Source organism: Schistosoma haematobium, chromosome ZW, assembly GCF_000699445.3.
Source record: "Schistosoma haematobium chromosome ZW, whole genome shotgun sequence".
In the NCBI taxonomy this organism is placed as follows: Eukaryota; Metazoa; Platyhelminthes; class Trematoda; order Strigeidida; family Schistosomatidae; genus Schistosoma; species Schistosoma haematobium.
Genome location: NC_067195.1, coordinates 5,120,195 through 5,142,751, shown reverse-complemented (window position 1 = coordinate 5,142,751; position 22,557 = coordinate 5,120,195). Strand labels below are relative to the sequence as shown.

Genomic DNA, 22,557 nt, shown 5'->3' with positions numbered 1-22,557 from the left:
GATTCATCCTATCAGCAAATACAAATGAATCATTTAGTGTATAGGTGGCTAATCGTTGACGCACTGGTTCTAACTTATCTGCCAACCATCGTGCAACTTTGTGGTATGGTGTATTGACCACTGACAAAATAGATTTTAGAGGATAACCTTGTTTATGTATTTTTGGTAATCCATACATGTGGGGCAAACGAGACCCACGAGGTCGTAGATTATTGTAAGTAGGATTATCGATCAACTTTTTTCAGATCTCTGAGTACTTTGGTGATTCTTTTCTCAGTGGAATCAGTTAAATCTTCATTACCATTAATCTATTTTCATGAGTTCTAATCACTATTTCAATGTTACGGAACTTCCCCTCTCAAACTCTATTTATTCGAGACAAACATTTTATGACCTCATCAACCTTATCGGAATCTTCGCTACACCACGATACACATATATTCACCCATTAATCATCCTCTTATGTATAAGTGTGTCAATATCTGTAATAATGTTGAATTTTAAATATTTTAGGTTGTAAGCAACTGATGAGAACCTTGAGAAATAAAATGAATTTATATTATTCTGTACCAATCTTTGTTCTTGCTCTCTTTAAGATAATAAAGGGAACTATGTGTATGTTATTAGTAATATCTGTCATTTTTGTTGTTTAACAGTAGAGCTACTGAAATGTTCGATATTTTTGGATGTATAATACTCGATTTTGCTAAGAATTATAGAAAGACAAGTTTTGCATATCAATTCTTATACAACTTAAACTTGAATATTTATATGATTGACTGATAACGATGAACAAAACTAGTGAAAACTAGAAAGCATCTTGTCCTAGTATGGGGATGTATCTACGATCCCTCATTCGGTAATCGAACACAGAACCAACTATTTCATACTGAAATGTCAAACATTTGGCTATGAATTTAAATAAAACCAGAACAAATAATGATGCAGAATAATATGAATTTATTATATTTTGTGATTTCTCGCCAACTGCTTACAACCAAATATGTATTATGGTTTTATATTGAGATAAGAAATAGTATGAAACAATGGACATAAGTGAATGTAAAGAATTGAAATGACAACGGTTATCAATGATAACTATATGTATATAAAATTTGATAACGATAGACGGTGTGCTACGGGCTAACCCCTCCCCATAACTGACTAATTGAGCAAGAACACAAGAGTGAGTGAGAAAAAGTATTGTACTACCGAATAAAATGAACAAATACAGAACAGGTCAAAGGTTATTAAGTTTAGAATCGAGGATACATTAAGGATGAGTGGTGTTCAGAGACAGATATGATAAATTGTGTGATAATTATTGACGTAATAAAGGATTCATAGAATTAGAAAATTGATAAGATGGGTTACGTAATAATTGAATAGAATTTGAAGAGTTCACATAATTTAAGAGAATCAAGTGAGCAGAAATGTGTGAGTGAAAGAGTGGTTTAAGAATTCGGTAATGGGAGAGGAATAAAACTAATAACCAAAAACAAAAATAAACAAACAAAAAAAACAAAAAAATTGGACTACCAGGGTAGTAATAAGTTTATTACTGTCTCTTTTTGCATACATAGATTCGGTTTGATCTTTTTTCATCGTGATCGCTTCAGCAAAACGTAGAGCAACCGTACTTTGTCTGCTAATAATTTTAAAAGCCTGAGAGATATCAATGGTATGCCTGGTGTCAAGTAAATGCCAAGCTATTGCACTATTGAGAGCCCTAGTCCCTCTCAGCCTAAATTTCTTTGGAACATACTCAGAAATGCGAAAATGTATTCTTCTCTCGGTTCTTCCAATATATATGCTATGGCACGTACATGTAAATTGGTAAATACATTTGGAGCTACTGAGAAAAGAGGACTTGTCGATTTTAGTTTGTTTAAGTGAGCAGTTCGTTTCCCATACTATCATCAGTTTTGCTGCTGGATAGGTCAAGTTCAACGTGGAATTTATTCTATGATTAATTATTCCAGTAATTTCATCTCCTTTGAAGTGTAAGTATAAGAAGCAATGTAATGCATACATATTTAGTTGTAAGCAACTGGTAATGAGAAACCACGACAACATAATGAATTCATATTATTCTTTATCCATGTTTGTTCTGGCTTTATTTAAATTTATAAAGCGAACTAATTGCATGAAACAATTCACTATGATCTTTTTGTAATATAAATTCTATAAAAATTTTACAAAATCTTACACATTGAAAATAGTGGAATTGATAACATGTTTTATAGGGAGTATAGTAATTAGTAACAGGGAAACAATCTTTAAAGAAGTTTTTCACAATGAACATGACTTATTCAGTATACAGTAAACTGGAGAATCATGTATCTATTTATATTCGATAATTTTGATGTTTGACTATATATTTCTTTGAAAAAGCTTGGATCAGATTGCTAGGCGAAATGTTGAATTTACTTCAAATTCTTTCACTGAAATTTTACAAATACAACATTCTTCCTCTTTAATATCTCATAGTAACTTGGCAACTAAATACTATGAAAATATTCAATCAAATTTAGACGAAAGTTCTTATTTATCAGTATAATAACGATGACAATTAAAAAACGGTTGAACAAGTTACTTATCATTCGGAAGGAAGAGATGAACAATTTGTGATGGTCTGTTGATTATCAACTTAATGTTTTGCATCAATTAAGTGATTTATTAATTGATCTTACTTATCTTCTACCGAAGGTAAAGTGATATTCAAAAATGTAATGATGAACATATCTAATTGTGGGTTTGATACAAGTGACTACATAACAATAATCAATGTGGTAAATACAAGTAGATGAAGTGAACTTAGGGGGGAGGGTCTATCATCAATTCCGATTCTAATAATCGGTTTGTTTTAAAATAGAGCTTGTAGTTTTGTTGTAAATAGTACTTTTTGTAGAACTTTTTCATACTCGTTGGGTTATTAATTCACTGAGTGTTGTTTCAGAATCGTTACTTTAAGAATACTGGCTTTTTAGGAACTGTAGTTATCTATGACTTTGACCTATCCTGGGTCATGTGTTTTTTGATAAATTTCAATAGATAAGTGTTCAGACTGACTAAGTTGTGAATGAGATTTAAATCCTCTTCAATAATATACTCGGAGCAGATACGTTTCGTAAGAAGTATTCAACTCTTCAACAGATTACTTTTGTATCTAGGGTGAACGTAGAAATGTAAAAGTGAGTATATGGATTAGTTGATGTTGAGTTATGATGTATACTTTCTTTTAAAATCTCATTGAATCTTCTTGTTAACAAGACGTCTAAAAATGAGGTACTAGAATTACGCTCTTAGTTCATTAATTAAATGAATAATTATCACTTTATCCATCCCATCTTTCATATTTTTTTGTGAATCATTTGTAATCACTTACATAAACAATTTCATTTTACTAAAGCACAGTAGCTTAACGTTTAAATGGGAATTTTTGATTCACTGGGTCATATTCTTTACAAAATCTGCCTATCTTAAGACATATTTCAGTTTTTTATATACTGTATCTCAATAAATATAGATTCAATAGTTAAGTTCATGAGTCAATTGAAGCTAGATCACCATAGAAAACCTGAAAGCACTGGACGGCTGTTTCGTCCTAGCATGGGACTTCTCAGCAGTACACATCCAATATCCCGCCTCGCGAGATCCAAACCCAGATTCATCTACTCATATTTAAGACTCATTTAATAAAAGTTATTATCTGGTCATCTGGCTATAGTTAGTTGAAGAGTGGTCGACAAATTACTCAAGTCATTCCCTGTTTACTATGGATACACATATATTATAACTTACAGTGATCTTATAAAGTGTTTTTGCATTTCTGTAGATTACGGTTTTATAATTGGAACACTATTTTTAATAAACCAATTCTGTACTATATAGTTGACACAGGTGTTTAATTAAACATCTTAAAATCTCATAGTTGATTAAAGGATATCTCGATAAATTGTCCAATTTCAAACATAATTTTCCTCATGAATTGATGTCAAATACAGAACTAAGTGAAACCTACTTCGAAGCATATCAACTTCATTCACTTAAGACCATGCTATAAATTGATTAAATAGGTTTCAAACATCATAGCAAACATAAAATTGAAGACCGACAAGTCAACTATTAATTCTCTATGATCCTTGAAACTGTAGTCATTCAACACCTAAAAGTACTGTAATTCTAAACAAAATACACAATTATTGTTAATACAAGGTGTTTTGGAGATTGTTGAATTTAAATTTTCTAGACGTAATTCCAAGAGTTTCATTTAGACAATGAAACAAACACTACCAATGTTAATGGTTTATTGTAATACAATGTTGTGAGTTGAATGAAGTTAGAATCGTTAACTACTAAATCTTAACTCTAAGTGTTGTGACTTGCGGTGTCTAAAATTTGATAATGATAGACGGTGTGCTACAGGCTAACCCCTCCCCATAACTGACTAATTGAGCAAGAACACAAGAGTGAGTGAGAAAAAGTATTGTACTACCGAATAAAATGCACAAATACTCATATATATATCCTGTAGGTTACGTCTGATCGCCACTAACTAACCTTCTCATTAGGCTACTTCTGGTTACCTCTCTATATCATCAGGATTATAAAAATAACTCACTATACAGGATCCAATCCTTAATTAGATTATGGATTGTGCACTTCTGATGAATCGCATACTTGGATAAAGCTATTCAATAATCCCTGATATTTAATAATTGTTTAACATGAATCACTTCGTGATACTCTATTACCAAAACCATTACTTTTCATCAATCCTATTTCTTTGAACATATCAATTTAATTTTATCAATATCTATAGTTACAATTGACACACACACATACATACACACAAACAGATACACAGACACACTGGTACTGTTACAAATTCGTTTTAACCAGTAAACAACGTTATATTCAATTCGAAATATCTATGCGCCACAAAATCTTAACAATATAACAATATTAAGATTAGTGATAAAATATAAGCGACTAATCAAAATGATTAAGCGCTCGTACATGAGGCAAGATCGTGGATGCATTCTGTTGAAGAGTCCTACAATAGAACGAAACAGTTGTCCAATGCATTCAGATTTTCCATGGTTATCTAACTTCAAATAAACTCATGAGCTCAACTATGAAAATTAATCAGAATTCATTGAAATAATGAAATTATCCCTGTATTACATAAACATAAAACATAAATACTTGTTCATTATTAACGATACATTTTTGGCTAACTTTGATGTACTTTTTTTAGAAAGAAAGAAAAAAATAAACATTTGAAAGAGAATCACTAGTTGTACAGATATACAACTAATGTTTGTTCGCTTGTTCGTTCGTTCGTTCGTTTGTTTGCTTGTTTGTTTTTCTATTTCATAATCCTATGTAAGTTAAAATAGTCCAATATATAAGAAGGATACATGATTGAAGTTTGTTAAATAAATGAAAATTGAAAAATTAAATAAAGCGTAAACAACATGGTTTGTAGAATAATATATTGTTGTTGTTGGTGGTGGTAGTGATGGTGTTGTTGTTTTTCTCTTTGTTTAAATTCATTAGGGGATAAAATTGTAGGATGAATTTTTAATAATTCATTTCAGAACATAACATGGATAGAAAAATGTCAAACATATATATAAATATTTCAATAGTTGAAATCATGAGTCAATTGAAGCTAGACCACCATGAAAAACCTGGAAGCATTGGACGGCCGTTTCATCCTATTATGGGACTTCTCAGCAATACGCATCCACGATCCCACCTCATGGTGCTCGAACCGAGGACTTATCAGTCTCGCGTGCGAGCGCTTAACCATTAGACCACTGAGCCTGCCAGTATCCAACGGTGTTAATGTCTAACTTCAACTAATCCATGAAATTGAGAGACACATCCACCATTGTGTTCACTGAGTTACTATCTCACAACAGACCTAGTGGAATTCCACTGGTCACTGCTTCTCACTAGAACTCCAGGAAATAAATCTTGGAGACCGTCAATAGTGAGCATATGTTGATTAATATCAGAAGGGGTGATCTAGCTTCAACTGACTCATGATCTAAACTATTGAAATTATTACTACCAAATGGTAAATTCTTTGTTTTTCCAATACTATTTCCATTGATCTCTCTTTTTTTTAGTAAATACGGTTATATCTCAAATTTATATGCTGGATTTTTAAAGGTTTAGGATTGGCCTTTGCTTAAAACTTGGAGTATATAGTCTAATACTGACCATAAAGAAGAAGAGATGCCGAATTATCTAAAACTAAAGTGTGAGACATACGAACAAATTTCACTATGTATTTTATGGTTAAATAAAGTTAAGTTGACAAACTTTAATTTTTATTAGAAGGGGTTTATTGTGAAGATTTTAGACATTAAAACCGTTAGATACCAACCGGCTCAGTGATCTAATGGTTAAGCGTTTGCGTGCGAAACTGATAGGTCCTGGGTTCGAATCTCGCGGGGAGGGGCAGGATTGTGGATGCGCACTGCCACTGCGGAGTCCAATGCTTACAAGGTTTCCATGGTGATCTAGCTTCAATTGACTTATGATTTCAACTATTGAAACTTTAATTTATTTAAACATTTGAAAATAGTTTAATTTTTCATTCTTTTTAAAAATATTTTCAGTGAATTTGAAACATTAAAAGTTCTTCAACAATCATCTACTTCAAAAGAATCAATTCAACAAAAATCATCAAAATATAAAAAATATACTAATTGGATATGTAATTGTAATAGAACTATTACTAAACAATGTATAAAACGTCAATTTAGTCGTAGTAAAACAACAATTGAAGAACATATTTGTTATCCATGGTTAAGACGTTTATTTTTTCATTTATCCAATTATTTTCCAAATCTTCATACAACTAGATCTTCAAGAAATTATCGATCACAAACATCGACATCATCATCATCAACAGTAATAAATCGTCGACAAAATAATAAATTACCATTAAATAAAAACATTAACACATATATTTATAAATCACCAACTAGATTATATAAAGAGAATGATAGTCAACAATTGTATAAACACAATACTATTGAATGTATTAATTCAATTACAAGAATGTCAATGAATGATCTTAATTCATCAGATACATCTTATCTTGCAGAAGATAATCATGATGACATTAAAAATGATACAAGTAATAATATGAATAATAGATTTAAACGTAGACCATTACAAAGGCAAAAATCTAATGGATTTATTGATTTGGATATAGAACCAGAAATTAATCTTAGAGATAGGTAATGATAATTGATTTTATAATAGATTATATTTTTGATTGGAGAACGGTAACACTAAAAGCAGCAACTCAAGGTCTGAGGGCGAAGTCGTACTGCTGACTGTACAAAGGTGTGATAACAGTAAGGTGTTTCCTTCAGACAACCAGCATCTGCAGCGATGCTGCCTTCCCACAAGGAGGGGTGGGGTTAGAAAACGTCGACCCTAAAAATGTCACACCTCACCTTACCTCACGGATTTTCGTCTCCGGCGGTAAGGCCCTTTGAAGAACGGAGCTAACACATTAAAAACCTTCCACGAAAAGGCCGTGCGCGACCGGCCTCAAGCAGTTGTCCCTTGGGCTCTGCGGTCACGCTCCCAGGTCTTTAAGACCAACACTAATCCAATTTCCTTTTCAGGTTCCTCAATAAATACCCTTCCACAGTGTGGGCAGCCGGGAAGTGATAACCGCCCTCATACCCGTAACAGCACATTCAAATCCTTCCTACACCTCCTAATACCTCTCTTATCTCCATGACTAACCCTCCTCACGTCTCTTTATCACCTCACACCGCTAGGGCAAACGATTCGAGTACGCCGAACGTTATTCCTGGTCTCCTGAAACCACGCTCCGAACACTGTGCCAACTAGGACAGCTGGCTTCCTTAGCTAAGACTTTAGAATCCCGCGCCATCGATGTGTGCTGCGTCTCCGAAACGCGCATACAGGATCCGAGTAGCGTCATTCATTTGACCTCACCATGCCAAAATAAAGAACCGACTCGATTCACACTTTGTGTATCTGGAAGCCCTGATTCTGCTCCTCGTGGCCTCGCCGGCGTAGGTATAGCATTGAGTCCTAGGGCAGAACTAGCTCTCTTAGAGTGGATCCCAGTAGACAGTCGTTTGTGCGCTGTCCGACTAAACGGAACAGTAAGGATCCGAAAAGATAGGGACACTCGTCGTAGCCTCTTCGTCGTCTCTGCCTACTCTCCCACTGACTGCAGCTCAGACGATGTAAAAGATGAGTTTTACAGAAAGCTCTCCGACCTTCTCCGAAAAGCTAGGCGCTCGAATGTAGTAATAATGGCCGGTGACTGTAATGCTCAAGTAGGGAAAGACACCTGGGTGGATCTTATAGCATCGTGGCTCAAAGAACAGATGATGGCGACCGTCTGTCGCAGCTATGCTCAGGTAACCGCCTGTTCCTTGCAAATACTAACTTTAAGCATTAGGAAAAACATCTTTTAACATGGCAACCCCCTCATTCGTCCCAACATTTGACCCAAATACATCACATCGCTATCAGCCACCGATGGAGGGACTCGATAGAAGACTGTCGCTCATTCTGGAGCACATGCTTAGATTCAGATCTAGCTCTAGTACGAGCGCGTATGTCTGCGTCTTACTGGACGTAGGAAAGACGCTGCAAGTAAACCTCTTAGGCCCCTACTTAATGATAGTCAAGCTAAGAGTATATTTCAGGAACAACTAGGAAAACAGTTAGGCAGCCATGTATGTGATGCCCACCCCAGGGCAGCATTGAGTGATATACGAAAAGCTGTGGAAACAGCAGTGATATCTGCTAGTACAGTAAACCGTAAGGTTAGGGAGCAACACTGGATCTCAACAGCATCTATCTCACTGATAGATGCTCGGAAACTCATTCCACCTGTCTCTGAACATGATGAGGAGCGGAGTCAGCTTAAGCGCAAGCTGACAAGAAGTCTACGCAATGATCGTGAACAGTGGTGGGTAGCGAAAGCAAGAGAGATGGAAAAGGCAGCGGCAATAGGTAATAGCAGACAATTGTTCAGACTTGTTAAGGAAACCGGTATTAGGAAACCGACTGTAAGCGAAACACTCTCAGAGAAAGATGGACATATCATACATTCTCAATCCAGGAGATTGGATCGATGGGCAGAACACTTCAGGGATCAGTTCAACTGGCCTTCAGCCACACTTCGGTTTCCCACGATCTCCAGTCAACCTGAATGGCAAGTTAATGTAGGTCCTCCGTCTCTTTACGAAGTTGAAAAAGCCATAGGAAATCTGAAGCGAGGGAGAGCAGCAGGCCCTGACAGGTTTACTCCTGAGATTATTAAGGATGATGGTTCAGTATTAGCAGTGAGATTAACTGAGGTCTTAGGTAGAATTTGGGAACTGGACGTAATCCCATCTGACTGGTCTCAATCACTGATTGTGCCAGTCTATAAGAAAGGACAAAAGTCCTCTTGTGACAATCACAGAGGAATCAGTTTGACTAATATAGTGTCTAAAATATTAGCTTCAATAATACTTCGACGCCTAATCAAAGCTCGTGAAGAGCAGATTAGAGAAAACCAGGTCGGTTTTCGACCTGGACGTGGTTGTATAGATCAGATATTCACACTACGTCAGGTTCTAGAACACAGACACACATTCAGACGCCCCACAATGGTAGTATTTCTCGACCTTAAGGCGGCATTCGACTCTGTTGATCGTGAGGTTCTATGGCAGTGTTTGTCACTGAAAGGAGTACCAAAGAAGTACATCAACCTTATAAAGGCTCTCTGCTCGAACACAACTGGTAGAATGAGAGCTTATGGTGAACTGTCATCATAATGGATTACCTCAAGTGGTGTTCGTCAGGGCTGTCCACTCTCTCCATTCTTGTTCAACTTTGTCGTCGACGTACTTTTAGAGATAACACTTTCCTCGTCTAAATTTACAGGGGTTGAACTTCTACCGGGAGATTCACTTGTTGACTTAGAATATGCTGATGACATAGTTTTATTTGGTGAAGACGCTGACAAAATGCAGAGTGTTCTGACCACTATAAGCAACAGTGCAAGCATGTTCGGGATGCGATTCCCCCCTCGAAATGCAAAATTTTGCTTCAGGATTGGGTTGCATCGACACCCGAACTAATGATAGGGAGTGAAGTAGTTGAGCGTGTCGACCGCTTCACTTATCTTGAAGTCTCATCAGCCCTTGTGGTCTGGTGTGTGACGAAATCTCAGCACGGATACAGAAGGCTCGACTAGCTTTTGCCAACTTGCGTCATTTATGGCGTAGGCGAGATATCCGTCTATCAACCAAAGGACGGGTTTACTGTGCAGCAGTTCATTCCGTCCTACTTTATGGCAGTGAAACATGACCGGTAAGAGTAGAGGATATTCGTAGGTTACTAGTATTTGATCATAGGTGTCTTCGAAATATTGCTCGTATATCCTGGGACTATCTAGTAAGTAGCGCAGTTGTCAGGAAACGGGTACTAGGTAAGGATGGCAAATCGATTGATGACGTAGTGAAACTTCATCAGTTGAGATGGCTGGGACACGTGTTACGTATGCCCAACAACCGACTGCCTCGACGTGCGATGTTCAGTGGTATAGGAGTAGGTTGGAAGAAAGCTAGGGCGGCCAGACCAAAACATGGCACAAGTTCATGAAGTCACTGACAAGTGGATTGAGTCATGTTGGTAGGTGTAGACTACCTGGTTGGGGACCGCGAGATGATAGCAACCGATGGTTAGAGACGCAGGTGCATAAACTCTTTGTGTTCTCCCAAATTTTGATCTCCTTATTCCTCCTTGTCTCTTTTTTTTTCTCTTCCCAAATTTATTTCACTGTATTATACTCTTTAAATAACATCTCCAAACACTCATTTTCCTGATTACTGTTTATACTCTTATTACCTCTACCACTACGGGATTTGAATCGACCACTGCATCTCTGTGATAATGTGGTTTGGCAACTCGGACCGATGTACGTACGTACGAAGTTCTACGTTGTTACTGACTGACTGACTATATTTTTCTGTTGTAATTTCATTGATATGACATAATACTGAAAATTAGAAGTATCTGTTAAACTATATTACATAAATGAACAATTTTATTGTATAACTTTAGTCGTTGAGTGTGCTTTCGACTGGAAGTTACATTTTTTGGACGAGCCAATCAGAAGCGTTTGAGAGATTTCAGGGTCACTGCGCTAATTTCAATGCTTGATGCTAACGTACGATCGGTTCACAGGGAATTTTGTACAAAACGTGATAATTGAGAGGCTATGACAAATAAAATGAATCAATCAAATAGAAGATAACAGATCTTAGATTTTGGCGCGAAAGTCTTTCATCCATTTGGCTAAATACATTTCTGGCATTAGAGCTGATGTCAGTTTGTGACGAAAACCCCTATATATCATTTCTAACTAAGGCAAATTATGAAAATTGTTGCCACCTGGATAATAAAAGTGACAGTGACACTGACTGCAGCTAGGTACTACAATATATACGGATGATTGAAGAGCCGTTCAGTGATTCCAAGTTTTCAATGATGGTCTAACATTCGTCGATTTTCAGTATGGGGTTGTGGAGATTATGAAGTTTTTGATTGAGATCATGAACTGATTGATGTTAGATCACTATTGAAAACTTGGAAGCACTAGACAACCGTCTCTTCCTATGGTGGAACTCCTCAGCAGTGCGCATCCATTATCCTGCTTAACCTTAAAATAGATTTCGTTATAGGGCTAATGGAAACTAGTGAATATTGAACCATTATTTTTTTCTTAAAATATGTAATTGTTCCAGCTAATTTCCATTGAATCTAGAATTCAACCTGAGAGCTTTCAGTTCTCATGAATAACATTTTTATACTCGGTTGGATAAAATTATACCCAGATAATAAATCCTTAATAGAATGGAATGTACAATAAAGTATAAAAGTTATTAAACTATTATCATTAATAATAAAAAAGGAAGTATACAGCTGCCAAGCTGATTCTCTCTGTATCAAACAAATAGATCATTTAAACAGACATGTGTTGAAGAATTCCCGCCTTTTTGTTGCTTCCAGTTGTATCTACTAATGTACATTTACATACCGATGCACATACTTCGAAAGAAGAGAAAGGAGGGTTACTGTTCACATTTATGAGTACATTCTATAAAGGCTAAGGCTAAAAGGACACGTATTCAGTAGTGCAATCGCACGCCATTTGCTTAATAGTGGCTATATTGCTGATACCTCAAATTCTTTCAGGTTAATTAATAAACAAAGAACGTCGAATTTACTACAGTTTTCCAAAGGAATTGCCATAAAAAGACAAACCAAATCCATATATCCAAAAAGATTCAGTTACCAACTTTGCTTTTCATGGTGAACTCATTCATAAGTGATTATTACGCAATTCTTTTTTTCATGATACTAACTAGAAACGCTCACTTCTTATCTATTCTAGAATATCAGCGGTTTCGTGGAGATTTTAGTAATTTCAATAGTTCAAATCATGAGTCAATTGAAGCTAGACCACCATGGAAAACCTAGGCGGGATCGTGGATGCGAACTGCCACTGAGGAGTCCCATACTAGGACAAAACAGCCGTCCAGTGCTCTTAGGTTTTCCATGATGTTATAGCTTCAACTGACTCATGATTTCAACTGTTGATGCTCTAGAATATTCTTATATTCAACCTATAAATATTCAAATTATTCAACATATCAACATCTCTAATAGTACTTCCATAGTTATTTAGGCAAGAACAAACAAATCAGATATAAGATGACAAGTCTTGGATTATGGCATGAAATTCACTTATCAATTAGGCTAAACAGCGTCTCGACATTTTAGCTGATGTCAGTTCGTGATAAAAAAACCGTAAATCTAATTTCTAACCTTAATCATCAACTGTAAATCATCATTCGAATTCCTCACACTAATTTATAACGCTTATTTGGTCTTAGTTATTAGATAGACACTTTCAAGGTTACTATAGTGTCACTCAAAAGGTCGTCCATAAATTATAGTCTTATTGTTATCTCTCTCTTTTCATTAATTTTTATCAGTATCTTTATTCTTTTCATAGATTAACTTCTAATTCTTCATTTGAAAATAATAATCTAAATATACAAATAGGTAAATTAATAACTCCTAAAACAGAATCCATTATACAACCTATTCAACATTATCAATCCAATGATGATCTAATTCATGTTAAACAAAATAATAGTTTATATAATAATAATCGACTTCAAGAAACACATAATATTTTATCACCATCATCTTCATCATCATCATTGATTATTGATAAAATCAATAAATCACAATTAATTAAACCAGTATTATGTAATAATTATCCATCAACAAGAATAAAATCTCATCATAATTTACAAATAATCAATAATGAACAAAATATGATTAAATCATCGGATATTCATTTAAATGATAATATAATTAAATCAATAAATCGTCGAGCTTATATGACACGTTCAACTAATTTAATATATGATACATTAGATGAACCAATTGATAATTATAATATAAATGATCAAAATAAAACAATTTTATCTGCTTCTACACGAATTTATAATGATAATAATATTAATAATAATTTAGGTTATAATGATATACCTGGTAAGTGAATCATAAATAAAATATATAGGAACTGTAACAGTAGGGTTTTTGGTGAGACTATAATGTACGGATGAGCTAATCTGAAGAGTTTGGGGGTGGGTTTTAAGGCCAAGACACCAGTTTCTGTATCTGGTGCTTATGTGTGATCGATTCACAGTAGATTTTAGATAAAATGTGATAATTAAACGGCTAAAACAAATGGGATTATTAAGAAGTTCTTTTATTTGTGATCGTGATAATCAAATAATTTGTGAACCTTGTGTAGACTACCGTAATGTTGTCTTTCAATGTAATATGTATTGCAGGAAGAAGTCTGCTAAAATAGGATTTTTTGCTCGATTAGGATTGATAAATGTTGCCACTTGGATAATAAAAGTGACAGTAACACTGACTGCAGCTAGGTACTACAATATATACGGATGATTGGAGAGCCTACAGATGACTACATAGACTTAGTTATTTGCATCGTGTCGTTATCCACAAGCGGCATCTTGTGGACCCAACAACCTGAGTGCACACAAACAATATCCAAGTTATGTGGTCGGAGGCTCAAAGAGTTTCGCGACCTTATCATGACTCAGGAGGCCGATTATTATGGAGACATACAAATAATTTCCTCTACTGTATGTATACGATTTTAGAACCTCTTTCTAACCATGACAAGTTTTTAAACCATGTAGAAGTGTAAACGCTTTATTTCTTTGGTTTTGTATAATATACTTTTACTGTGTACTACCTGCTTTCTGACCGGTCAATAATTCTCAAGGTTACTTACAATTTGTTCAAAGATCGTTCACAAATTATGGTCTCGCCAATCCTCAAAGAGTGTTCAATAACAGGGAATATTTCAGTAAACAATTTGTCTTCAATAACTTCATCATCAAAGTTATATGTCGATAATTGTTGTATTGCAATAGATGATATAAAGTATAGATAAGAGGATTAAGCATTACTGTAATATGTGCTACTTATGTCTGTCGATATGAGTGGTATGTAACACTAATCGGAATTGGAAAACCTGGCATTAGAGGGCTATGAAAGTCTACTTAAAAAAAAACAGTAACAGAATTAGAAAGGAATTGCGGATCGAAAAAAATCATACAGGATATGAAAGACCAATGATAGAAATTTGCAAACGAAGTATTTAATGTATGGTTCACATATTTTACCAAGATACTTTGTAATTTTGTATTAGGATTCATTTGGTCATCCTCATGCATTGCAATAATATATGATCGAATAGTGAATTTCCCAACTCTTATGATTTAGATATGTCAAAATTATCATTTATAATTTGGTAAGGTCATTTAGAAACAAATAGAAGAATTCATTGTAGTGTCAAATTACAGTTGAAGTAATGACAAATTAAATCAATTCACAATGGGAGAAATGTTGCTCAGTTAATTGAGATAATAATAATAATGATAATTTTATGATATGTGATTAGAGAGGTTATAGAATCTAAACTAAGGTTTGGACTGAAGAATAACTGTCTAGGTAGTTCAGATACGTGCTATTGCCCAGTTGAAACTAAAACACAAGGTGATTAAGTAAATGACGGCTCTAGATTTCATTATAAATATAAATGTACATTATTACGTAAACAAACATTACCACCTAGTTATTCAACCAATAATAGTTCAATCAGTAATCAAATCAGGCGTAACAAATAAATGTTATTCTATCCTTTTTGGATAGATCATATACAGACTCGCTCAAAAGATAATATTTGGTTGCTTTATAACACAGAGTGTTTCTAATTCTGGAAGAGTGCTTCAATTCACAATTAAAAATGCACAATTCCAGTCAATGCAAGCAACACAACAAATCAATATGGCTGCCACCAAGACTAAGTATCAACTAAAACAACATAAATGCAATTCAGAAAGAAACACCAGAACTTAGTGAAGGCGTAAGAAAAATAAAAACCATAATAATAAAATACAAGTATTACCATCTCAAACGGAATCAAAAAGACTAAAAAACTATTCAACTGAAGGAATCAATAAGGACGAATTACAAGTGTATACATGGAGGGATTTTCACACACAAAATCTTCAAAATGGATCTTACAGAGGTGCTATCAAATTAATTAAAGTAAGAAATTCATATAAATTGAGAAAGATGAATGTGTAAATTAAGAATGAAGCAAAGCAAAAACCCCGATTGATTTCACTATGTAGAGGAATCAGGACAATTAGCCACTGTAATCACATAAACCATGAACATATAACTATAGAAAATGGTGTTGAAGTTACTGAAAACAATTGGTCACTCTAATATTCCTAGTATCTTTGATTAGGTAGGAGGTAATCAACAGGAAACCCTGGACCTAAATCTTATGCCATTTAGCACTTACCAGCAACGTTTGTCTTTCTTATGATAAAACTAAATCAAGATATGTTATCACTAAACTACCCGAACTGCAAATAACCACCTGATTAATCACTAATTAGTGACCATTATAGTATATATCCTTGTTAATTCTGATCAATGGTAACCACTCTAAATAAGAAGCTGGATAACACAATATCAAATCCACTAAAGAGAGAGTGTGTATCAGCTACCCCTTCCCTAGAAATTTCAAATACACATTGCTAACAAGTATCAAATAGTATGAAACACAAGTCATAATTTCTTGTCGACTACTCGCAACCACCACCTTACATCTCCACATAATGCATTTAATGTCGAGTCACCTATATATACATCAGGTTTGTTTCAAAAAGACATTTGTCTTTTAGTAATACAATATTTAAAACTTTACTTTTTTCTTTTCTAAACTTCCTAGAAAATCAATATTGTATTCAATTTAAAAGAGTAAAAGCTCGACGTACCAGTTCAAGTTCACAAAACGATTGTAATAAAATAATAAAAAATAGAACATTCAATAAAGAATATTCTATACATGATAATAATCTCCAATCAAAATTATATACATCAAATCGTATAAATGATAAGTTAATACAATCTAATCTATATTGTACATTAAATGATTTACCACATGATCAAGAACCTGTGAAAAAACATTTAGAATCATGGTTAAAAGAAACCGTTACTAGAACAATACAAGGAAAAGCTCTGTAGGTTTTACTGTTATTATTATTTTGTTTTTGATAAATTAGTTTATAGTTGAGATCGTGAGTCAATTGAAACTAGATCACCATGGAAAACTTCGAAGTAATGAACGACTGTTTCGTCCTACTGTGAGATTCCTCAGCAGTGCACATCCACGATATCCTCCGTGAGATTCGAACCGAGGACCTATCAGTCTCACGTGCGAGTGCTTAACCATTAGACCACTGAGTTCAACCAGGTCTGTTGTGAGATATCAAATCATTGAAGACAATGGTGTATGGTGGCGAAACTTCGTGGATTTGTTGAAGTTAGACATTAACACCGTTGGATGCCGGCCTAATGGTTAAGCGCTCGCGCGCGAGACTGATAGGTCCCGGGTTTGAATCCCACGGAGGGCGGGGTCGTGGGTGCGCACTGATGAGGAGTCCCATACTAGGATGAAACGGTCGTCCAGTGCTTCCAGGTTTTCCGTGGTGGTCTAGCTTCAATTGACTCAAGATTTCAATTATTGAAATTTTTAAAAATCCCCACAAAACCCCTTCTGACAATAATAATTATTATTATCAACATATCACTTACAGAACCTTGGAAAAATGTTTTTTTTTAAGAATTAAGGCCATATAGCCGAATATAACAATGTGAATCATTAGTTTTATCCAGTTTCTACATGTACTGGTTATTTATCTCAAAATTCCTACTATGCTTCTTTTTTTTTCTTTAAACAAAAGAAATAATAGAACAAGAAGAATTCATATGTCTCATGTAAGTAGTGGTGAAGAACAAAGAGAACCACCAGAAACAGTTACACCACAACCGCATAGTTTTGATGGACCAGTAACACGTTATCATGATGAATGTTTATTTACTACAAGTTATAGTCAACAATCTATTCAAAAACCATTTAATAGAAGTTTAAATATATCAACAGATAGTTCACAAATTAAACCACCATCTATTACTAGAGATAGTATTGATGGTTATTTACCTTATTATTATGAAACTGTTTTTGAAAAACATCCAGAAATAAATGATCATCATAATATAAATAAAACTGGTGAAAAAATTAATTTATCTTCATCTAATCGTAATAAATTATATCGGAGAAATAGTATCAATCCTATGTTTGATATAAACAATAAAAATCTTAAATCTACTCAAAGATCATCTTTTAGTCAACATAGGAATTTTACTATTATCAATCCTAATAATAATACTAATAATCAAATAACTAATGATTATACAGATCATACATTACCATTAATTATCAATAATGATCGTTTACAAATAAATCGTGTATCATATGAACGTGCCAACTCACCAAAAGAATCAGATCGTATAAAGGAAGAATATTTATATCAATATAATCAATCCGATATTTATAATAATAAACCAATTGTGCATAATACAAATAATGTCAATGATAATAATTTATCTTATTATTGTGCAAACATTACAAGTCAAAATACAGAAAGATTATGTAACACAATAAATCCTAACCAAAGATATAGTTTTAACGAGAAAGTTAAATTGTCTAGATCACCAAATGTTACATCTTTACCAGAGAAATATCGTTTAACACATACTTTATCAGATGAGAATAGAAATAAAATGATATTTACAACAATGAGCCCTGTTAATACATCACAATCATTACGTAAATTAGTAAACATAAAAAAATCTCCACAAACATCAATTGATAATACTGGTCAACATGTAAATTATGAATTGTATAGACGTGGATCAAAATATTCTCATATATTAGATCCTTCATTATCTATGGATTGTAGTGTATCACATCAACCACATCAAGGTATGTATAGTGAAAGACGATATTCACGTCATTTAAAACCATTGGATGCTTGGCAAAATAGACAATCACACAGTATGGAAATTGTTTATTCCACACCAAGTAATCAACGTTCATTATCCAGTCCACAAAAACGTAGTCCATTATCGAAACAATCTGCTATTCGTAAACTTCCAGCTATTTATAGTCGATCATTGCAACATTCAACTTGTTCATTTCCTGTTCAATGGGGTGGTTTTCTTAGTGGACCAACATTATCATTAACATCAGCATTTGATTCATCAAGTTTAACACCGGATTCATTAAATCATAGACAATTTTTTCGTAATTCACTTGATTCTCATGAACCAACACAACTTATATCAGGAATACAACATCAACAATACCATCATCGTTCACAAAATTCATATAAAGATAAATTTTTCATTTCACAAGATCATACTTATTCTGCTACAGAATCTCCAAAAAATCTTAATCCATTAAAAGAAAATATTAATAATAGTAGAAATATTAAAAGTTTACAACAATCACATATTAATTTATCACCATGGCCATATAATGCACATTCAGTTACACGTAAAGTACATAGTTTTGAATTAAATCCTAATATACATTGTCAACAACAACAACAACAATCATCATTATCATCTGATTCTATTAAAAATACTACAATTTTATTAAAAGTAAAAGATAATCTATCATTACCACAATCAAATTCTTCATCAAGACGTGGTTCAGCAAATAGTAATAATTCTGTATTCATATTAAAAGAATTAAAATCAAAATTAAATAATGATAAATTACCTAATAATGATTTCATTCCTAATAATAATAATAACTGTACTGATAATACAATATTAAATTCTTCTTCTTTATTACAAAATTATAAAACTAAACCATTAGAAAAACTTATACCACCAGATTTAATATTTAGTCCAGCATCACGACGTGCATCAATGATGGATGAAGATATATCATCAAATGTACAAAATTCAATATTGAATATTACAGATGATCTACATGAAGTACATTCAAATCATAATAATAATAATAATAATAATAATAAATTAATGCCAACTAACTTATTTGAATTCAATCATTCAAATTCATTATCATATCAAAATTTAAAATATAATCGACATAAATCAGCTGATACATATTTATCATCAAATAAATTAAATAATTTACATAATTTCTATTCGCATAGAAACAGTACAAATGTCCCACAACAATATAATAATAATTATTATTATATACCTTTAAATCAACAAAATATTACACCACCACCACATTCACCTTTATTAATCAATAATAACAATAACAATAATAATTACTTTTGTAATAATGAAGATGATTATGTCAATTATCCATATCAATCACATATACATGTAACAACATGTTGTTCACAAATTGATATGAGGAATATACAAAATGAATGGGATTTTAGATATAATAAAAATCAAAAACAATTAAATAATTATAATTCTGATTATAATTTAACTAATCATTATAAAGATAATAATAATTATTATTGTATTAATAAAAATAGAACATCTATAAAACAAATACAATCAATATCAGATGAAGAATATACTAATCATAAATCATTAATTAAAACAAAAATGAAAACACTTAAAGGTAAAGATTATCTTTTTAAAAGTACACGTGGTAGTGATACAAATATTATTGATCCACAATTACTTAAACCTTCATTAGGACCAGTTATTGATAGTAGTGATGAGAATACAAGTGATAATAATAATAATAATTATGATGATAATGATGATGATGATGAAGGTGTTGAACGATCACAATCAATAAGCATTCCATCTTCTATAACAAATTCATTACAATCAAGTATATATTATAAAGATAAAAAATCTAATAAAACAAAAGATATTAATCATAAACAAACTAAAACTGATAGTCATGCAGCTAGACGTAAAAGTTTTCTAGCAAATTATTGTCAACAAACTATTCAACAAGATGATGAACAAAGTAATGAAGATATAAAATTTAATACAAATGAATCAGATAATGAATTTAATATAACAAAAATTAAATCAAATCGATATGAATCAACTAGTGGATTGAATAATTATAAAGTTAGATATCATACTGAAGATAATAATGATAATGTTAACAACAGGGATTTAACATTATTACAAATAAATAGATCAATAAATACACGATGTAAATCTAGTGATTCTGGATTAAACTACATGAATAACCTTATTAGTAGTAACAAAGATTATAAAAATTTGTCAAATACACGAGAACTCCCATCAATCCATCAACAACAGAAACACCATCACCAGGATTATCATTCGATCAAAAGAAAATCTCGAAGAAAGTCAAAATATCATTAAGAATTAATATTATTATAGTGTATGAACATATTTGATTTTCATTGAATAAACATCCAACTGGGGATATTCTAATAAATGAATTTAATTTGTTGTGTAAATCATTAATTGATACTGGCGTTTTGTTTAAAACAATCTAAATCAAGAGAATGAAATATTTTGATGTTAGTTTGATGTGGGTTGTTTTTTTTTTTCAACCTCTAATTTTTTCACAATTACATTTTGATCATTTTAATTTTGAATAAATTAACTACAAATGTAAATACAACATTAATGTTTGTTGATACGCAGATTTAATTTCGAGCTACATTTAAAATTGACCAAAGCTATAGTTTATTTCAGATAAATATTACTTACGAACGCAGATCTAAGCAATTAACACTTTAACTTATTTAGAGAATATAAATAATCTATTTGAACTAAATCATTTATGTAAGAGCTAGTGATATACTAATCAGTGATTCAAACAGAAGTATGTTAATTAGGGTTCGGAAACCTTACTGACCATTTTAACCAACAATTTCTATCTACAAACATTCTATGACAAATATAACTAATGATCATATCACATCATTTCGTTTATTAAAGATCTTAACTGGTAGAACACAGTGAGTTTAAACAACTAAAAGATAATAATGATCATTATCATATGTGAATTTCATGCATCAAATAAAGTTACAACTTGTGCTACTTAGTAGATTATAAAATCTTTTCAGTAAGTGATATTGTCCAAATGGATCTTGTGATCACGCTCGGAGGTCAGTTCAACTTTAAATTCCATCCTATTTTCCTCAAAAAGAAAACCTATAGTAACGGTGACTGGAAAGTGATAATCGCCGTATACATCTAGCAGCATTCAGATAAACTATACCCACGACTATGCTTTTCCTATTCTATTCTAAACCATTTCCTTCATTTTATCTTGTCCAATATACATAAAAAATTCAGACGACTAGAGAAAACAAAATGTCTTCTTCGATCTCCTGGAACTTCACTTTTAAGTACACACCAGAGCCTGGATAAGACCAAATGATAAGCTTCAGGAACTAAAACGTTAGAATTTCGTGTCATCGATATATGCAGTTTCCCCAAATTCTTTATCAAATGAGATGCTTGGGACATGTACTACATATCCCCGCCCACCACCTTCGACGAGTGATGTTATTTGGCGTGGGACGTGAGAAAGCTAGGGGTGTCCGAAAAAAGACGTCGCACCGGTCTACGAAGTCATTGATAACTGGACTGAGCCAGCGTACTAAAAACTTTATGCCGAAATAAAGCTCATCTAATTTGAACTCACTGCATTCCCTGCTTATAAATGAAGAACACCCTCTTGGAACTCATCAGCGTCAAGCCTAGATTCATTGTACAAAGTGAAGTAGTCGAGTGTGTTAACTACTTCACTTAGCAGCCTCATCAAGAATGGAAGTCTGATGGCTAATTGGATCTTGGTAGGGACGTAAGAATGCCTGCTTTTATCGAACGAACAAAGAACGAGTACACTGCACAGCAGCCTATATTCCTGTGGCCACGAAATATGGTCTGTAGAAGCAGGATACATGAGTAAGCTCCGAGTGTTAACAGAATCCTTTGAAACAGTGCGTATATGGTGAAACTTCAACTGACCAGTGTGGAGGCGAGGAGTAAAGTGAAAATGACAAGTTG

The 22,557-nt window shown here is 33.2% G+C and overlaps 1 protein-coding gene across 1 annotated transcript; it reads left to right on the top strand.

Annotated features, from left to right (window-relative positions):
* Positions 1-4,551: 4,551 nt before the first annotated feature.
* Positions 4,552-21,140, top strand: MS3_00002638 (uncharacterized protein). Its single transcript, XM_012936276.2, has 3 exons — positions 4,552-7,265; positions 16,433-16,724; positions 17,448-21,140. Exon 3 carries the CDS (start codon positions 17,473-17,475, stop codon positions 20,893-20,895), a length of 3,423 nt encoding a protein of 1,140 aa, XP_012791730.2. The 5' UTR covers positions 4,552-7,265; positions 16,433-16,724; positions 17,448-17,472; the 3' UTR covers positions 20,896-21,140.
* Positions 21,141-22,557: the final 1,417 nt, after the last annotated feature.